At 42.2% G+C, this 18410-nt stretch overlaps 1 protein-coding gene and 1 long non-coding RNA gene across 2 annotated transcripts in view; one reads left to right on the top strand and one right to left on the bottom strand.

The window, feature by feature from the left end:
• LOC102452292 (uncharacterized) overlaps window positions 1-3105 on the bottom strand; it is an 8458-nt gene extending 5353 nt beyond the window's left edge. The window contains exons 1-2 of the long non-coding RNA XR_012901997.1: window positions 2866-3105; window positions 2423-2514 (exon numbers count right to left, since the gene is read on the bottom strand). This is a non-coding gene — a long non-coding RNA (uncharacterized LOC102452292). The remainder of the gene's footprint in view (window positions 1-2422; window positions 2515-2865) is intronic.
• FAM221A (family with sequence similarity 221 member A) lies at window positions 2607-18410 on the top strand. The gene is made up of 7 exons (XM_075922202.1): window positions 2607-2879; window positions 10310-10483; window positions 11406-11596; window positions 13925-14131; window positions 15734-15844; window positions 16574-16662; window positions 18163-18410. Exons 1-7 carry the CDS (start codon window positions 2815-2817, stop codon window positions 18223-18225), a joined length of 900 nt encoding a protein of 299 aa, XP_075778317.1. The 5' UTR covers window positions 2607-2814; the 3' UTR covers window positions 18226-18410.

The raw sequence follows: 18410 nt of genomic DNA, 5'->3' as shown, positions 1-18410 counted from the left end.
TATGCAGCAAACAGAAATAATTAAAACCAGACAGAGATCATATAGACAAACAACAGGAAAGGGAGGATCATAATCATAGAATGAGGATTACACAACTCCAACTATTGATAAGGAGTTTCTAAGTTTTCTTTACTCATCTTGAGATGTGTTTCTTTATCAGGTGATAGTGAATGCCAGTGGGAGAGGATCTCCTTAACAACTGGGTATTATACTATTTTAACTCAAGTTAGATGGAATGTGAATATGTGACTCCAAGAGCTAGTGCTATTCACTCTGGGTGCAGAGGAAGCTTTTAGGCCTTCCAATATGGCTACAGAAAAAGGTTGTATTCTTACAGTACAGGGCTGCTGGGTTCCAGCTTGCATGGGGGCCAGCAGGGGTGGCCTATGGGGAGAGGGCCAAGAACCACAGAGGCAGCCCCTGCAGGGGCTGAAAGAACTGCCAAGCTGGGGCAGCCCCTGCCTGTGGGTGGGGGAAGAGGCACTCTAGCCCTGTTGGAATAGCTCCCCATTTTTAATTGGTTAATCTGTTAAATGCAGTGTCAGCACTGCATTTAACAGTTTAACCAATTAAAGAGGATTTTTAAATTCCTAATTATAATCCAATTAACGTATGTTAAAAAAGGAGCAGTGGCAGAGCCTTGTGCAGCCCCCTGTTAGAAAAAAAATTAATGGAGCATAGAAAATGCCCTTTCACCTCTAGGGTTACTATGTGGCTGTGTCTAGACTGGCAAGTTTTTCTGCAAAATCATCTGCTTTTGTGGAAAAACTTGCCAGCTGTCTACACTGGCCGCTTGAATTTCCGCAAAAGCACTGATGATCTCATGTAAGATTGTCAGTGCTTTTGCGGAAATACTATGCTGCTCCTGTTTGGGCAAAAGTCTTTTTCCGAAAAACTTTTGCGCAAAAGGGCCAGTGTAGACAGCAGAGATTTGTTTTCCGCAAAAAAGCCCCGATCGCGAAAATGGCGATTGGGGCTTTTTTGAGGAAAAGCACGTCTAGATTGGCCACGGATGCTTTTCCGCAAAAAGTGCTTTTGCGGAAAAGCGTCCTGCCAATCTAGACGCGCTTTTCCGAAAATGCTTTTAACGGAAAACTTTTCTATTAAAAGCATTTCTGGAAAATCATGCCAGTGTAGACGTAGCCTATAGGTTTAGAAAAAATACCGGACACACTTGATGGTGAGGGCAAACTGGCGGGGAGGGGGGTGGGGGCTGCGTAGCTGTCCTGGGGAGATGTGGGGGGGAGCTGGCCGGAGGAGATGGGGGGGTCGGGGCAGTGCAGCTGGCAGGGGAAGATGGGGGGGGCAGGGCTGGAGGGCGGGGGCAGCGTGGCTGGCCCGGGGAGATGGGGAGGGGTTGGGGACAGCAGAGCTGGTCGGGAAGGGTTGGGGGAAGTGGGGTGGGAGTGACCTGGTCACATGCAGATCCCGGGGCGCTGTCAGTCCCATGCACGGTCCGGAGAAACGGAAGTGAGTCCGGCTGTGGCTCCACCACGCGCTCAGAAGCAGGGACAGGGCTTCTCCTCCTCCCCAAGGCGTCAGACGCAGCCAGGGCTCCCAGTGCCGATTGCACACCACCTCCCAGCCAATCCCCCAGCCCCTGCCAGGCTTCTGTCCGGCACCCAGCTAGTAATCCATGAAATACCGGACATTGCACATGTCTGGTATTTTCTGGATTTTTTTACCAGACAGAGGGCCCAAAAACCAGACTGTCCGGTAGAATACCGGACACCTGGCAACCCTATTCACCTCAAATCCTCTGGAACCTCTCCTAAAAAATCATATCCATTGCTACTTGGTCACAGAATCATGCTGATCTAGTTTTATTTTTTCTTAAATAAACAAGGGTGTAGACCTAAAAGTAAAACTGGCAGAACATCAGTCTCTGGGGCATTCAGTCATGTGCTTTAGCCAGGATGGTAGGTCTCCCTTTTTAATTGTCTCATTATTTCTTGCTTAGAGCCTTCTTATTCTTAAAACTTTTAATTGTTTGCCAGATTCTTTCTGTAAAACTAAGTTAACAGGGAAAATATACTAGTTTATTCTGAAAATACTTGCTAATGGGGAAAACAAGGATTATTTTGAAATAAATGATGTTTGCATTGTATTGCATAACAAAGCCTGTCACAATACCCAATCCTGCAATATGCAGATAAACTGAATAAATGAGATAATTAACATATGAAGTCATTTAAACCACATTTTAAATAAACATATGGCCGTAGTGCAGTTTTCAGCCTACATCTTTAGGTGCCTAAATCTTTGAAAAAAATCTGGTCCCATGTTCTTCATCACTCTTATTCGTTTCCTCCTCGTTTTTAGTCATAGATCAGTAAAGCTTAAACTGCTGACAGCAGAGGGGCCAGGATGGGTGGGCACTGTGAGCGACATAATGCACAATGAATGCACTGTCTACACTTACCCTTTGTCAATATAACGTTACTGCAAAAACTTCTACCCCTCTCATCTCAGTAAGGTGGTGTTAGTAGGTTGGCGCTGCAGGACAGGTGCATCCTAGAGAGGAGCATTTCAGTGACTTGTAGACAACACACTTTAGCGTAGCTGCCCCCCACCCCCAGGCTCGCTACAGCTCTACGCCGGCGGGGGTGCAGGCGGCAGCGCCAGTGAAGCGGCGCGGGGAGGAAAGCCCCGTGAGGCGCCGGTGGAGAATCGGCGCCGAGCCGGCAGCGGCCCGCGAGCGCGAAGGGCGGGAGTAACCGCCAGAGCCGCTCTCCCACCTCTGCGGAGGGAGGCGCGTTTGAGCCGGAAGCCGCCGGCGCTGCCAGGCGCCCGGGGCCGGGGAGAGCCGCGCCGATGGAGCGGCTGCGGCTGCAGGCGGGGGGCGCGGCGGCGGTGGACGAGTACCTGGAGTATCGGAGGTGAGGGGCCGCCTGTCCCGAGGGGCCGATCGCGCTGAGCTGGTTCAGGGGCTGCGGGTTATGGTAAGGCCCGTTCTGCGGCGTGTGGCTCAGACTCAGCCGGCCCAGTGCAGCAGCGGGGGGGTGGGTTTGTGTGTGTCGGTGTCTCCCCCCCCGCCCTTGTTGGAGAGTGAGTGTGCGTGTGTCAGTGTCTCTGTCCCCCTCCCCCTTGTTGTGGGAGACACAGTGAATGTGTCAGTGTGTCTCGTTCCCCCTTGTTGTTGGAGACAGAGAGTGAGAGTATGTGTGTCAGTCTCCTCCCTCCCCCGCATTGTTGTTGGAGACAGGGAACATGGCAGAAAAGCTGAAATACCCTTTTACAATAGAATAAACATGAATCCCTGGCATGGATGCTTTGCGGCATCCTGGTAGGAGCCTCTAAATTAAAAAGTGTTGGACACTGTGTAATCTCGCAGCCCCTGTGCTTAAACTCCTGGGAACCTGCTGCCACATAGCACAATTTTTATGCCAGCACATTTCATCTGGAAAGGTTTTCTTCTTGTGCAAATCTGTGTCATCCAAATAGTCACCAGGATTCTTTTTGTTGATGTTGAGACCAAGGGGAAGAAAGTTTTTTTCCATCCAGCAAGACTTCCCAAAACTAAAGCAACAGAGTTTCTTGTTTAGCAGAAGGGAGGAGTTCTTTGCAAAAGAAATGTACAGCACCTGAGGTTATAACCCTTACGTTATCTGCCTTTTGTTGTTGGTCTTTCTTTTTCCACTGAGCAATATGCTGATACTGATTTTAAAGTTATCATTTGTTGAAATTCTGGCTGGGAGAGCTCAGCAAAGTTTAGGATTCACCAGTACTCTGGACTATTTTCAAGAGTTCTGTGGCTATGTCAGAACACTTTAAAACTTAAAAAAAAATTTTTTTTCCCAAAGGCAGGGAGAGGGAAATCTTCCATCTACCCCATGTAATGTCTTGGTCTCTGGTGCTATGACTTTATTAATATTTCATAGAATAATTGTCAAAGTTAGACAGGACTCACAGATTTGTCAGACCGCTCTGTTTATTCAGCAAAGCTGCTCTGCCAAATTAACCCAGAAAATGTGAGTACCATACAAGGTTCAAACCCCTTGATTTATACAGTCAAAAGAAAGCCAAGTAAACAGGATTAAAAGGAGGGGCAAAACTTCACATGATTAGTGTGAGACTTAGTCAAGTATTTTCATTTCAACATCAAGCACACAGCAATCTCCGGTCCATATCTCCCTGGTTATCTCTAATTAACACTGCTTAACACTTAATGTTTCTTTTCCTGTTAACTCAGGCCCACCTGGCTAGCACATTGATCTGCATACCTACAAACAACATTAACATACTTTTCTTTTTCCTGTTCAGAGACAAACAGTATTCCTTCAACTTATTCAATTATTACAGCACAATTCATCTTTCTCTTACATTACAATTCTTTCTACTTCCACACATAGAACACTAGAACTGGAAGGGACCTCTAGAAGTCATTGAGTCCAGTCCCCTGGCCTCACGGTAGGACCAAAAGTACCATCTACACCTGGGGTACTCTCTACACCTGGGGTACTCAACATGTGGCCTGTGGACCATATGCGGCCCACGGTCAATATGTTTGAAGCCTGTGGTGCGGTTTGGGTTTATGCGATGCTCAACTTGTGGCCCACGGGTGGGATCCTTTGAACGTGGCCTCCACTGGGAACATGCTCCACAATGGCGAGTCAATGTAATGGTCTTCTGTTGATATGCATTTTAGTAGTTAAATTCCTGGATTGTCATTGCTCATTAAAAGTGCTGTCATATGGGTGGAAATCATGTCAATATTGCATTTTATTAATATCAACAGAACTGACTTAAATGGGGCCTGCATGTTGTGTAGTCTTGCCTTACTCTTCGTATTCATGCGTCAGTATTTTGCATGCATATATATTTGCATGTAACTTATACACTTAAGTTGCGGCCCTCGGCATGTGCTTTGAGTATCACTGTGGTCCCCAGGGCTTCCAAAGTTGATTAGCTCTGATCTAGATCATACCTGACAGATGTCTATCTAACCTCCTAAATATCTCCAGAGGTGGAGATTCCACAACCTCCCTAGGCAATATATTCCAGTGTTCAACCACCGTGACAGGAAGTTTTTCGTAATGTCCAGCTAAACCTCCCTTGCTGTAGTTTAAGCCCATTTTGCTCCTTGTCCTGTCATCAGAGGTCAAGGAGAACACTAACACCCTTTTAGATACCTGAAAACCACTATCATGTCCCCTCTCAGTCTTCTCCTCTCCAAACTAAACAAGCCCAATTCTTTCAGCCTTCCTTCATAGGTCATGTTCTCTAGACCTTTAATAATTCTTGTTGCTCTTTTCTGGACCTTCTCCAATTTCTCCACATCTTTCTTGAAATGTGGTACCCAGAACTGCACACAATATTCCAATTGAGGCCTCATCAGTGCAGAGTAAAGCAGAGTAAAAGTAAAGACTTTTAATGTCTTGCTCACAACACTCCTGTTAATGAATCCCAGAATCGTGTTTGCTTTTTTTGTAACAGCATCACACTGTTGACTCATATTTAGCTTGTGGTCCACTATGACCCCTAGATTGCTTTCTGCAGTACTCCTTCCTAGACAGTTGCTTCCCATTCTGTATGTGTGAAACAGATTGTTCCTTCCTAAGTGCAGTACTTGCATTTATTCTTATTAAACTTCGTCCTATTTATCTCAGACCATTTCTCCAGTTGGTCTAAATCATTTTGAATTACGACTTTATCCTCCAAAGCAGTTGCAACCCCTACCAGCTTGGTATTATCTGCAAACTTAATAAGCATACTCTCTATGCCAATATCTAAATCATTGATGAAGATATTGAACAGAACTGGTCCCAAAACTGACCCCTGCAAATCCCCACTTGTTATGCCCTTCCAGCATGATTGTGAACCATTTATAACTACTGTCTGAGAATAGTTATCCAGCCAGTTATGCACCCACCTTATAGTAGCCCCATCTAAGTTGTATTTGCCTAGTTTATTGATAAGAAGATCATGTGATACTGTATCAAATGCCTTATTAAAGTCTAGGTATACCATGTCCACCACTTCTCCTTTATCCGCAAGACTTGTTATACTATCAAAGAAAGCTCTCAGATTGATTTGACATGATTTGTTCATTACAAATCCATGCTGGCTGTTACCTATCACCTTATTTTCTTCAAGATATTTGCAGATGAATTCCTTAATTACTTGCTATGTTATTTTTCCTGGCACAGAAGTTAAACTGACCGGTCTGTAGTTTCCTGGGTTGTTCTTATTTCCCTTTTTATTTTCTACCCCATGAAAGCTCATCACTGAATAAACTATCTTGTTAGTCTTTATAGTGCTACATAATTTTTTCCCCTTTGTTTTACCAAGATCAGACTAACACGGCTACCTCTGTATTACTTTTTATAGATGGGCACTATACTTGCTCTTTTCCAGTGTTCTGGAATCTCTCCTGTCTTCCATATTTTTCAAAGATGCTCAGATACCTCCTCTATCAGCTCCTTGGCTGTGTCTACACTGGCATGAATTTCCGGAAATGCTTAAAACGGAATACTATTCTGTTTTCAGTTTTTCCGGAAAAGGAGCGTCTACATTGGCAGGCTGCTTTTCCGGAAAAGCCCTTTTTTCCGGAAAAGCGTCCGTGGCCAATGTAGACGCGCTTTTCTGGAAAAGAGCCCCGATCGCCATTTTCGCGATCGGGGCTTTTTTCCGGAAAAGACTACTGGGCTGTCTACACTGGCCCTTTTCCGGTACAGTGTTCCGGAATAAGGACTTATGCCTGAGCGGGAGCAGAATAGTTTTTCCGGAATAGCGGCTGATTTTGTACAGTAGGGCATCGTTGCTATTCCGGAAATTCAAGGGCCAGTGTAGACAGCTCGCAGCTTATTCCGGAAAAGCGGCTGATTTTCCGGAATAAGTGGCCCAGTGTAGACACAGCCCTTGAGTATTCTAGAATGCATTTCAGCAGGCCCTTGTGACTTGTAGGCATCTAACTTTTCTATGTAATTTTAACTTGCTTTTTTTTTATTTTATCTTCTAAACCTACCCTGTTTCCACTACCATTCACTATGCTAGGCATTCCTTCATCATCAGACATCTTTGTGAAGACCAAAACAAAGAAGTCATTAAGCACCTCTGCCATTTCCAAGTTTCCTGTTATTATTTCTCCCTCTCACTGAGCAATGGGTGCAATTTGTCTCATCTAGCTTTGTGTCTGAATATTTTGACATTCAAGTACTTTTTGGTCGACATGTATGAACTCATCTTTTAGATATTTCTCAGTTGGAATATAAGTGTTTAAATTATGTTTCTGTTCCCAGTGTCTAGGCCTCCTCTTATACCTGCCATCTGCTCAAGAGTAAACATTTGTGAAATAGTGTGGGAGGACATTAAGCCAGTTCTACTATTATTTCAGGAAATACAAGCTGACACACAATTTATTTTGACAATTATAAAATCCCAGTTAATCAGTTAACTGGTTAAACCATTTTCTAAGCGTACATGATGCACTAGAATACACACTATATTTAGATTTAAAAATGTTCAGTAAAATATGAAAGATGCAGGTAATCATCATTTTTATCCATATATGTTCAAAATGTTTTACAAAGGAAGGTAAGTTTCAATAAATTATGACATCCAGAGGTTGATAAAATATATTAGCACATAGTATTGGGATATTGTACATTACGGAGATATTGTGAATTTGCATATGTACGGTATAGCTTACTGAAAAACAGGCCCCTATTATATCTGTTGTGAAAAGTATTAATATTTGTAACTTATGCTATACATTTTCATAGCATTTTATAAACATGAATGAATGAAGTTTCATAACTCCATGAGGGAGGTAAGTATTATTCCTGTTTTACAAATGAGGAAATTGAAGGCTTTTAGAGTTTGTCTTCACTGCAGAGTTAATTAGGATTGTAACTTGAGTGTTGCCCCTTGAGTTCTGTCCACATACACAAATCTGTAAGCTGGTTTGCCTCTTGGAATATAGGTTATTGCTCTGGTTAGCATGGCTCATCATCAGTTTATATCAGTGGTTCTTAACCAAGGGTTTTTGTGTCCCCCTTCTTAGTGTATGCACAGATTTTCTAGGGGGCACATCAACTCATCTAGATATTTGCCTAGTTTTACAAGGCTGTATAAAAAGCCTGGCCAAGTCTGTACAAATTAAAATTTAATACAGAAATAGGACTGCTGACAGCAATTCTAGGCCTCAGGGCAAGTCAGTGGCCCCCACACATACACAAGCTGCACCTGCATGAATGTGGTCTGCCTGACATTTGGAGAGTGCTGTGCCTGTGCTGGCTGGTGCCTAGTAAACTGCTGGCTGCGCTTCTGAGCATGTTCTTCTGGCACGGTCAGGGCTTCCACATGCCCAACCATAAGGCTGACAACTGTCTAACTGTGCAAACCCAAAGACCCTTCCTTGCCTTGCCTTGCCTCTACCCTGCCTCCTCTTAAGGATCTGCCCCTCCCCCACTCACTCCATTTCCCCTCTTTCCCTGTTGCTCACTCTCCCTCACTCTCTTTCATCAAAACATGTAGATGGTGGTATGAGCTTTCATGGATACAACCTACTTCTTCAGATGACTGGAGTATTAGAAGTCCAGATCCAAGAATAAATAAGGGAAGGCGAGGAGGAGAAGGAGAGGGAAAAAGAAAAAAAAGAAGAAAAAAATAGTGAATTGGATTGTTCAGGTTACAAGAGGCTGATTAAAATTTGCACCTCTATTAGTACCCATTATTTGGTTAAATCATTAGGATGTGGAAGATAGTGTGTGTGACAGCCGATATCTTTATTTATTCCTCACTGATAAAAATCAAACTTGTAAATTAAGTTAAGTTCCAACCCTTCCCTATGTATTTGGCTTGTGGAATTGGCCTGAAATAATACCGTAACATAGAGATCCATTAATGAGTGCCCCGGCAGGTTAAAGTGTTCCCTGGCTCCTGGGCAATTACCCCATAGCTTCCCACTTGTTTGTGGACCTGTACAGAAAAAATGAGAAAGTAAGCAATTTTTCAGTAATGTGCTCTGAAACTTTGTATTTTTAGGTCTGATTTTACACTCAAGTAGTTTTCAAGTGAGTTGAAATGGGATATGCAAGACAGAGTAGATTTCTGGAAGGAATACAGAGTCTGGAAAAGTTGAAATCCATTGGCTTACCCAATCACTTTGTGCTGCTAATGCAATCATTTGATACAACTTGAGTGTTATTTCATGGTGTGATTAGGGATGTGAAAGTGTAACTGTGTACATGGTTAATTGATGGGCCTGGGTTGATCAGTTAACCTTTACGGTTACATGCAGGCTGCTAGTAACTTCCCCTCCGTATCCTCCCGCGCACGCTGCTGCCTCTGTATCAGCTCCTGGGAAGCTGACTGCCCCACACATGTAACTGCTGAAATGTTCAGCAGTTACACAATTACTTAATTATACACATTTTAACATCCCTAGGTGTGCCTGTTCTCATGCAAGCTGGAGTGAACTTCAGAATAGTTAATTCAATTAACTCTGCAGTGAACATGCATCCAAAGGGAAGTGGTCTCCAGATTTTTCAGGATCATGCCCATCTGTGCCCACGACCTTGTCTGAGCTAAGGAGGGGAGTGGGGTTGTGGCTTCTGGAGCTGGGACGGCAGGGTAGGGGGAAAGGAGACACGGACAGGGGTAAGGGGATAGGTCTGGTTGTGGGAGCAGAGCCAGGAATGGGGCTGGGAATGAAGTCGCAACCAGAGGCAAAGGCTGGGTCAGGCTTGCAGCCAGGCACAGAGCTGTAGTGAGGCTGAGGCTGGGGCCAGGGCCAGGGCCAGGGCCAGGGCCAGGAGACAGGACTAGAGGCAGAGCCAGAGCACAGCTGAGGATGGAGTGGGGCTGGTTGGTGCTTCCCCTCCACCCCTTGCCCTATGTGTGGGCTGGCCTGGCCCCTCTGCACCCAAATGTTCCTCCTTACCCCCCGGGGGGTCATGTCCCACAGTCTGGGGATCTCTGCTATCCAGAGATGATGTGACTTGTTGGAGATCATGCAGGAAGTCTGAGTCAGAGGTAGGAAGAAACCAGAATTCCTGATCTGCAGTCAGTTTTCTTCAATATATAAAGAAACTTGATAGCTTGCCTCTATACTTTCTTCTCTTTTAGCCCTTCTTGAGACATGTTTCATACTACTAAAGCCAGTTTAAAATAATTTGTTTTGAGTACAGTTCCTTGCAAAGATAATCTCTAGGGTACTATTATTATGGAAGATAAAATAATCAGTGTTGTTTATTAGTGCATCATTATATATCATTTTCAGAATTGCAACCTACCTTTGCCTCCCTTCATTTTACCAAAAGTTAAATGTAATTAAAATATTATGAAACACAATTACATGTTACAGAATTGTAGGTGATGATGATGGAGGGAAACTCTTTACCCCGGAACAATATGAAGAGTACAAAAGAAAAGTGTTACCAGTTCGATTACAGAACAGATTGTATGTGAGCTGGAGATCACCAACTGGCATGGATTGTAAACTTGTGGGCCCAGAGACACTGTGTTTTTGTACCCATAGGTAAGATTATTTTTCTTGCTACTGAACTTTCGTTGTACTTAGAAAATGTAAAATGTTCATAAAAAACATTGTCATACCAGCAGTTAACTTGAAAATCCAGGGATGTAAAGTAGGGATGTAAAATCTCAGTTAATAAGTTAAACCTTTAACCGATTAAGCAGGAAGGCCGGTGTGCATGGGGCAGGAGGTTCCTGCTCCCAGCCCCCCTCATCCTTCCTTCCTTCACACAGGCATCTGACTACTGTTCCTAAGGTTCTTGGTTGCCCCTGCCACTCGCTCCTGTCCCCCACGTGGGATAGCTGGCTTCTGCTTCTGGACCCCCCCCGTGGGGCTGGAACAGCCCTCTGCCCAAGGCAGGCCGCCAGGCAGGGGGTTGCTCTGGGTACTGGTTAACCAGTACCCTGTAAGGGTGATGCTTACCAGGTAACTAGTTAACTGGTTACCTGTTCACATCCTTAATGTAAATATTGATGTAATTTAAGAAAGCATTTTTGAAACCGAAGAAATCATTCTGTAGTGTTCCATAAATAAAGTTTATGCTTGCGGACTATGACTGTGTCAGAGATGCCTGTGGCCAGAGCGTAAATTGAAGTATTTAGAGCTTTGAATCTACTAGTATTTATGCGTATTATGTTGGTTTATGAGCATGTGACTCCATTTCCATATAATGGTTTGAAAATATATACTTGAAACGGTGCCAAAATCAAATTTAAAGCTCTACAATATTTTTTCACTGGAGTACAACTTAAAAAGCTCTTGAAACCCCACACAATATTGAAAACTGTGAGAATGATCACATTTTTTGTTTATAAGAAAACGAAATGTATCTCTGCATTAAACTTGAAATCTAAATTATAAATTCCTTAAAGAAAACTTTAATATTAAATGCTGAATTTTTTTCATTTTTTTCTTCTATTTTTAGGTATAAACAACACAAAACAGATTTAGAAGAGATTCCAAAAGATCGTCCTATTTGTCTACCCTGTCGAGTGAGCCGTTGTCAGTGCAAATCCTATCACTATGTTCCTTTAAATGGGACTCAGCCCATTCGTTGTAGATGCAAGCATTTTTCTGATCAGCACAGTGCAGCACCTGGATTTTCTTGCAACTCCTGTAAGTTAGTTTCCTATAAATACACATGCAGTATTCTTTACAACTAACTTAAGCAGCACAACTTTTAAATACAGGTATATTTTCTAAACTTAGCAGAAAATAGCACTTTGTTCCCCCATATAAAATTATTGGTAACACTGATTTAACAAACCAATGGTTAAATCATGGTATAGTAGAGGAAGTTCGGAATTGACTTGGATTTGTCCCTAAAACAGGAATTATTAATGTTAGTCATTATATTATGTACTGATTTTCTGTCTTTCATTTTTCTTTAAATGATATATTGATGGAGATTTTAGTTAGATTTCTAGATTGCTAGTAAATTACTTGTATGAAGTATATGAAATAATTTGTACAGAAGGACCTCATAAACCAGTTTTGCTCGCAGAAGAGGGAGTAATATCTAACCGAATAATACACAACATTGATGTAACATTTCAATTTTCCGTAAATCACATGTAGCAAATTATTTTAAGTGTAATTGGGTTAGTTTCATCCTGACTCAACTTGACAAGTTTATGTGGGGAATGGTATGATGACATTGCCTAAAATGGCATGTGTTCCATCAGTGATTACTAGTACCAAATATTCCCAGTGGCTGGAGTTAAGACACTAGATAAGGAAAACTGAGTTACAACAAAGAATTCTCTCTAAGGTATATGGCTAATGGATCTTGAGACATGCTTAGAGTCAAACTGCCATTTTAGAGGCTGGGAACAAATTTTCCTCCAGATCGGACTGGGAAAGACTGCAGGGGCTTTTCGCTTTCCTCAGCAGCATGGGTCATGGGCCACTTGCACATTTAAATGAGTGAAAGTCTAAACATGTACATGGTTAACTGATGAGCCTGGGCTTATCGGTTAACTTTCATGGTTACACGCAGCCCTCCTGCCCCCTGTGCTGCAGCTTGGAGGGGCAGGTGGGATCTTGGGTGTGTGGGGAGTTGGTTTTTAAGCTGGCTTCCAATGTGCACTGGCTCCTGTGGAACTGCCACCCATCTCCTCCACTTACTGCCGCTTCTAATACAGAGGCAGCAGTGTGTGAGGGGGTCAGGTGGCCCCATGGGAACTGCCTCTCATGGAACCGCCTCCGCCCCACAGGTACACGTGTAACTGCTGAAATTTTCAGTCTTTACACACTTACCTAAATAAACATATTTTAACATTCTTCATTTAAACTAGAGTAAATAGTGGATTCTCTGTAAGTGGAATTTTTTAAATCATGATCTGAGGATGTCACTAACTCAGCCAGAGATTATGGGTCTATTACAGGAGTTGGTGTCTGTGGCTTGAAGTGTGCAAGAGGTTAAACTAAGGCATATCTATACTACGGGACAAAGTCGAATTAAGAAACGCAACTTCAGCTACGTTAATTGCATAGCTGAAGTCAAAGAACCTTAATTTGACTTTTGGCGCTGTCTACACTGCAGGAAGTTGAAGGAAGAACACTCTTCCTTCAACTTCCCTGACTCCTTGTGAAAGCAGGGTTACCAGCATCGACCGGAGTGTCCCTCTCACTTCGAATTAGCTGTCTTAACTAGACTGCTAATTTGAACTCTGGAAGATTGACAGCAGCAGCTTCAATCTTCCTCTGTAGTGTAGATGTACCCTAAGTTATCACAGTGGTCTCTTCTTGCCTTAAAATGTATGTGCATGTAAATTACTTTCCCAAGGTCACACAGTTAGTCTACACTTCAGTTAGTCTATAAGGTGCCACAGGACTCTTCGTCGCTTTTGCAGATTCAGACTAACACGGCTACCCCTCTGATACAGGGAATCCATGGCAGACCTGGGAAGTGAACCTAGGTTGCCAGAGTCCCAGACCTGTGACTGATCAATTGGCCCATTCTGATTTGAATACATGAATTTTTGGCCCGGCATATTTTGGGCAGTATGCTGCTACTTCTGGGTTACTCTGTCCATTACACAGAACAGCTAAAGCCAATTGACAAGGGAGGTTAAGAATTCAGAGCTGTTGCTGCCCCTTAGGGGAGCATTACAGGAGTAGATCTTACCAGTTACCTTACCTGAAGCTACCTCCAAATTGTAATTGTTTGACAATTTGTAGGAGCACAGTCCACAATCAGTCCTTTGATTTTCCGAAGACTGATTCCAGGAGTAGAACTTAGATCTCCTGATTCCCATGATTTAACCACATGTTTATCCTTTCTCTTGTAGAGCTTCTAAATGGGAAGTGCGGCTGGGTATTTATGCAGGGAAGGCAATCAGCAGTGCTTGAGAAAGCAACAGGGAAATTCTCTCTTTCACTTTCTGTGCTAATGAATGGATTACGTTATTTAACTCTGAATACTTTTTATTTTTAATTTAGGTTCCAAATGTTCAGGATTTCACAGCTGTTTTACCTGTGGGTGTGGTCAGCCAACATATGCTCATGAAACAATTGTGGAAACTAAACAAGAGCGCTTAGCCCAGGGAAAACCTGTGGGGCAGGATGTTCCTTATGCTGCAATGGGAGGATTAACTGGCTTTAGTTCACTAGCAGAAGGCTACATGAGACTTGATGACAGTGGAATAGGTAAGTGCAGGAGACTTCAGATGTCATTTTGATCTTTTACCCATTAAATGTTCATATTTAACAATCTGTTGAAATATTAAGTTTCAGGACAAACTGAATCTTCCCATAGCATGGAGACGCCAAATCACTGATTTTTAAAGGCCAGAAGAAATCATTATGATCATATTTTCAGAATTCTTGTAGAAAAGAAACTACAGAATTTAATTCAGTAATTTCTGTATCAAGACCAATATATTTTGGTTGACCGAGAACATACCTTCTAAAAAGACATTGAAAATGCCTACTTGTTAGTCCCCTGTTTATATATTCAAGAACTGAGTTGGTCTTTGTAGCCACAGTGTTATACTGGGCTCTCATGTACCACTTGGTTTTCTAACTCCTTATCAGAATCAGTTTCAAAGGTACAGTCCCCCATCGTTCATTAGTGATCTAATTCTTTGTTCTTTTGATATATGATTTTGCATGTTATTTGAAAGAGCACAGTTTGCCAAATGATCCTGATTGCTCAGTATAACTGACTTACCACTACACCAATTTTTGTTTCATCTGCCAAATTTACTTGCCATGATTTTGTATACTTTTTTCCTGGTCACCAGTAAAGAAGTTTCATCCAGGCACTCAAGACACCCATGCAAGGAGGGTGGGGGGCCACTCTACCCCCAACCTGACCTTCAGCCTGGTAGCCTGGACCCCCCACCTACCCTGGCTGCAGCAGCCTGGACCCCCTCTACCTGCATTGGCTGGGTTAGCCCAGATCCCCCCTCTTGTGGCCAGAATGGCCTGATCCTGGAGCTCTCCAGCCCTGGAACCTACCTGCTGTAGCCTGGCCCCAGGCCCCACCTCCCACCACTGAAGTCCACCTGTTTCAACCTCACCCCAGAGTCCCCAGCCAGAGCCCTTGCATCCTAATCCTTTGTCCCAGTCCTGAGCCCCTCATCCCTGGCCCCACACGAGAACTTGCCCCCCCCCCGACATAGCCTTTGCACCTAACCCTCTGTCCCAGCGCTGCTCCTCTTACCTCAGAGCCTGCACTCCGAAACAGAGTCCTCACACTTCTGCACTCCAACCCTTTGCCCCAGGCCTGAGCCTCTTACCACACTCAGAAACCCTTGACCTCACCCCCACACATTTATTTTGTTATGTGCACCAGTATGAAGGTGATGAGTTGCATATCACCTCCATATTGGTGTACGTTAAATTCATTACACTCAAGGATGGAAAAAAATACAGGGAGAACTGCTCCCATGTAATGTAGTTATGGATATTGGAGTCTTTTCAAATACTGTTGGCATATAATGGTATTTTTAAATCCTGGTCCAGTCTCCAGGATCTTTCTGCAGTATAGTTCCTATATAGTACAATCACGGCAATAGTGAGAGCAGAGTTTGGCCATTTCATTTTTTTACAAACTCTACTTTAGCTCTTTTATCACGCCTATTTTCTTCTAGTGTGCTGGATGATACACAATGTGTAATTTCTTCATTCCGTATACTAAGTATCAGTATTATTTATTTTAACTGGTAGGTATGTTTGGTTTCCACCTTGGTGGACTCCTAATGCCGATTGTGAAGCTGATTTTTTAACCAATACATTTTCAACTAGGGACACCATCTGCTGAATTTCTAGAGTCACCTAGTAGTGGCATGGACCATCCATTTCTAAAAGCATTCCAAGGCCCATCCAGTTCTGCACAAGCCAACTTACAATTAACAGGTGAAATGAACTGACCATGCTTTTTTCCAAAATGTATATTGTATTATTAATATAAGATTAACTTTTTACTGGGTATGTTGTATTAAATTGACTGTTTAATGAATTAAGGAACACTTAAAGGTGTCCATTAGAGTTCAAAACTAATGACAGTGTTTAAGATTGTTTCTTCTAAGAGATGTGTACATAATGAATATACAAACTTTTCTGTAATCTGGATTTTGAAAATAATAGGTTTTTCATTGTTGCATTATAAAATATTTCTCCTATTAGCTTATTATGAAATTAGATTTTCTTGCTTTTGATCCGTCCTCCTGCACCTCTTTCCTTCTTAAGAATGGAATTACATATCCCCTGGGGTACCATCTCTGTTTCCTAGTAAGAGATCATTTTCTGCGACTGTCTATTGCGTATGCATTTACTCAGTGTAATAATGTGCAATTGTTTTCTCCCAGTGTGGCGAGAACTGCTTTATTTTATGTCCCTTGGCTAGTATGATGATAGTCATAATGTAGCTCCTCTGAGTCCTTTCATCAAAATACCAATCTTTTCATTCCAGATTCAGTTAATAGTGCTGCTTACTTGGCTGGAGGAATTGCTTTGAAATAAAATAGGACATTTCTCCCTTGGGAAGGCTGAAATTTTCATTTGAAAATTTTTCCCAACTATAAAAAATTGAAATCAATAAAATAATAAGTACTTTTAATATACATTTGTTTTGGTTTATTTCAGGTGGCTCTAGTTCAGGAAAACAAGTTAGTAATTTAAGGAGTTCTGAAGAAGATGACATGGCTTATTTTGAAAAACAGTACCAGGAACGGGTAAGTTAGAGCTTAATACAAACAGGTTCCCTAAAAATAAAGAGGCTCAATTTACGATGCACAAACTTACTTGAACTTATCTATAATGGTGCACATTGCTTTAACTGCTATTCTGATCCTGAGAACTATATTAGTATTTCAAAATGAAGGTAACCGAATAGTGTAGGCCCAAACTAAACAATCCTGGAAACAAAAACTCAGTAGATGTTTTGGAAAATTAGAAGAAATTAAAAAAAAAAAAAAAAAAAAAGGAAAAACCAAAATCACAGACCTCTTTCTGACACCCCAGAAAGCATGCTTTGTTACTGTCAGGCACAAAACCGCTTAATACCCCATTAATTTATTAAATTATATATAGTCATTTAGATTCTGCTTTAACTTAGTAAAGGTTGAACCTCTCTAATCCAACTCTCTGATCTGGCAGCAACTGTGGTCTGGCATGATTTTAGTTATCCGGATGTCCACTTATCATGGGTGTGGCCAAGTTTCCTGCAGTTGCATAAAGTTTGTTTACAGCCACTAGTTCTGGCTTCAGTGTTCTGGGCTGTTATTTTGCTCTAATTTACCCCTAAATATCTTCTAACATCCTAGTAAGTAATGGAAATTTTGGAAATGCAGCTAGACAATATTGACTTCCTGTGGTTCAGCAAATTCTCTGGTTCAGCACCGGTCAAGTCCTGAGGTTGCTACAGTAGAGAAGTTCAACCTGTATTACTTAACTCCACCACTTTATCTGGAAGTGAATTCTACCCATTTACCAGCTCATCTGTCACACAACATTTTACTTAACTAGTTTTAATAAAGCCTGTTATGTACCTGATGTTATAATGTTTAATGTACCTGTATGTCACACTCCAGTGAGTGTGATAGACCAATTGCTGTCTCCCAAAGCCATGGTATATACATGCAAAATAATTGAAGGCATTACCACACTGAAATTGCAGTGAAATGAGTAAAAATCCACAGTAAAAATGGTAGACAGGTAAAGCACCGAGAACTCAAGAGAGGCTTTCTTTGTGACTTTGAGCATGTTAGTCTTTTGGTCTCTGTTCCACCTATAAAATAGTGTTAATAGATTTTCTCTTCATCTAATGGGTGTGAGGATAAACTCATATTTGTGATGTTTTGTGGTGTTGGGGCCAGGTAAGTACTAGGGATGTTAAACTGTGGAATTTCCATCAACTACTTGATTAGTTGATAAGGGGGGAGTGCTCACTACCCCCTCTGCACCTCTGCCTTTTAAGCCGGCTCCCCTGCCCAGGACCGGCTCCTGCTTCCCCACCTTTGCTGCCTCTATTTTAGAGGCAGCTTTTAGAGGGTGGGGGGGGAAATGCGAGCAGTCGACTCGACTAGGCTTACTGGGTAGTCAACTACTTGACTCCTCTTTTACATCCCTAGTAAGTACAAAAATGTCTATTATAAAATAGTATTTTAATTAGTACTGCATTGTTTGTTGACATGTTAGTTCTTGAATCATTGCTATGTTTTTCTTTATTAAAGCTGAAAAAGGAGAAGAGTGATAAACTGAAAGTTAAAGGGCCTCTGCGGTCAAAGAATCCATGAAGATTAATGAAACACAGGAGATTTAGTGATACAGAATTGTTTTAAGTGTATTTTAATGGTGTTTATTGCACACATTTTCTAATGTCTCAGTACTAACACTTTTATCTTAAAGTACTTATGAAATTAATTTAAATATTTGATGGTTCTGTTTCTTTCAAATAAAAGTGTTATGTTTTATCATAGTA

Source organism: Pelodiscus sinensis, chromosome 2 (assembly GCF_049634645.1).
Source record: "Pelodiscus sinensis isolate JC-2024 chromosome 2, ASM4963464v1, whole genome shotgun sequence".
Lineage (NCBI taxonomy): Eukaryota > Metazoa > Chordata > Testudines > Trionychidae > Pelodiscus > Pelodiscus sinensis.
The sequence above is the reverse complement of the archived record's forward strand: the minus strand, read 5'-3'. Positions and strand labels throughout refer to the sequence as shown.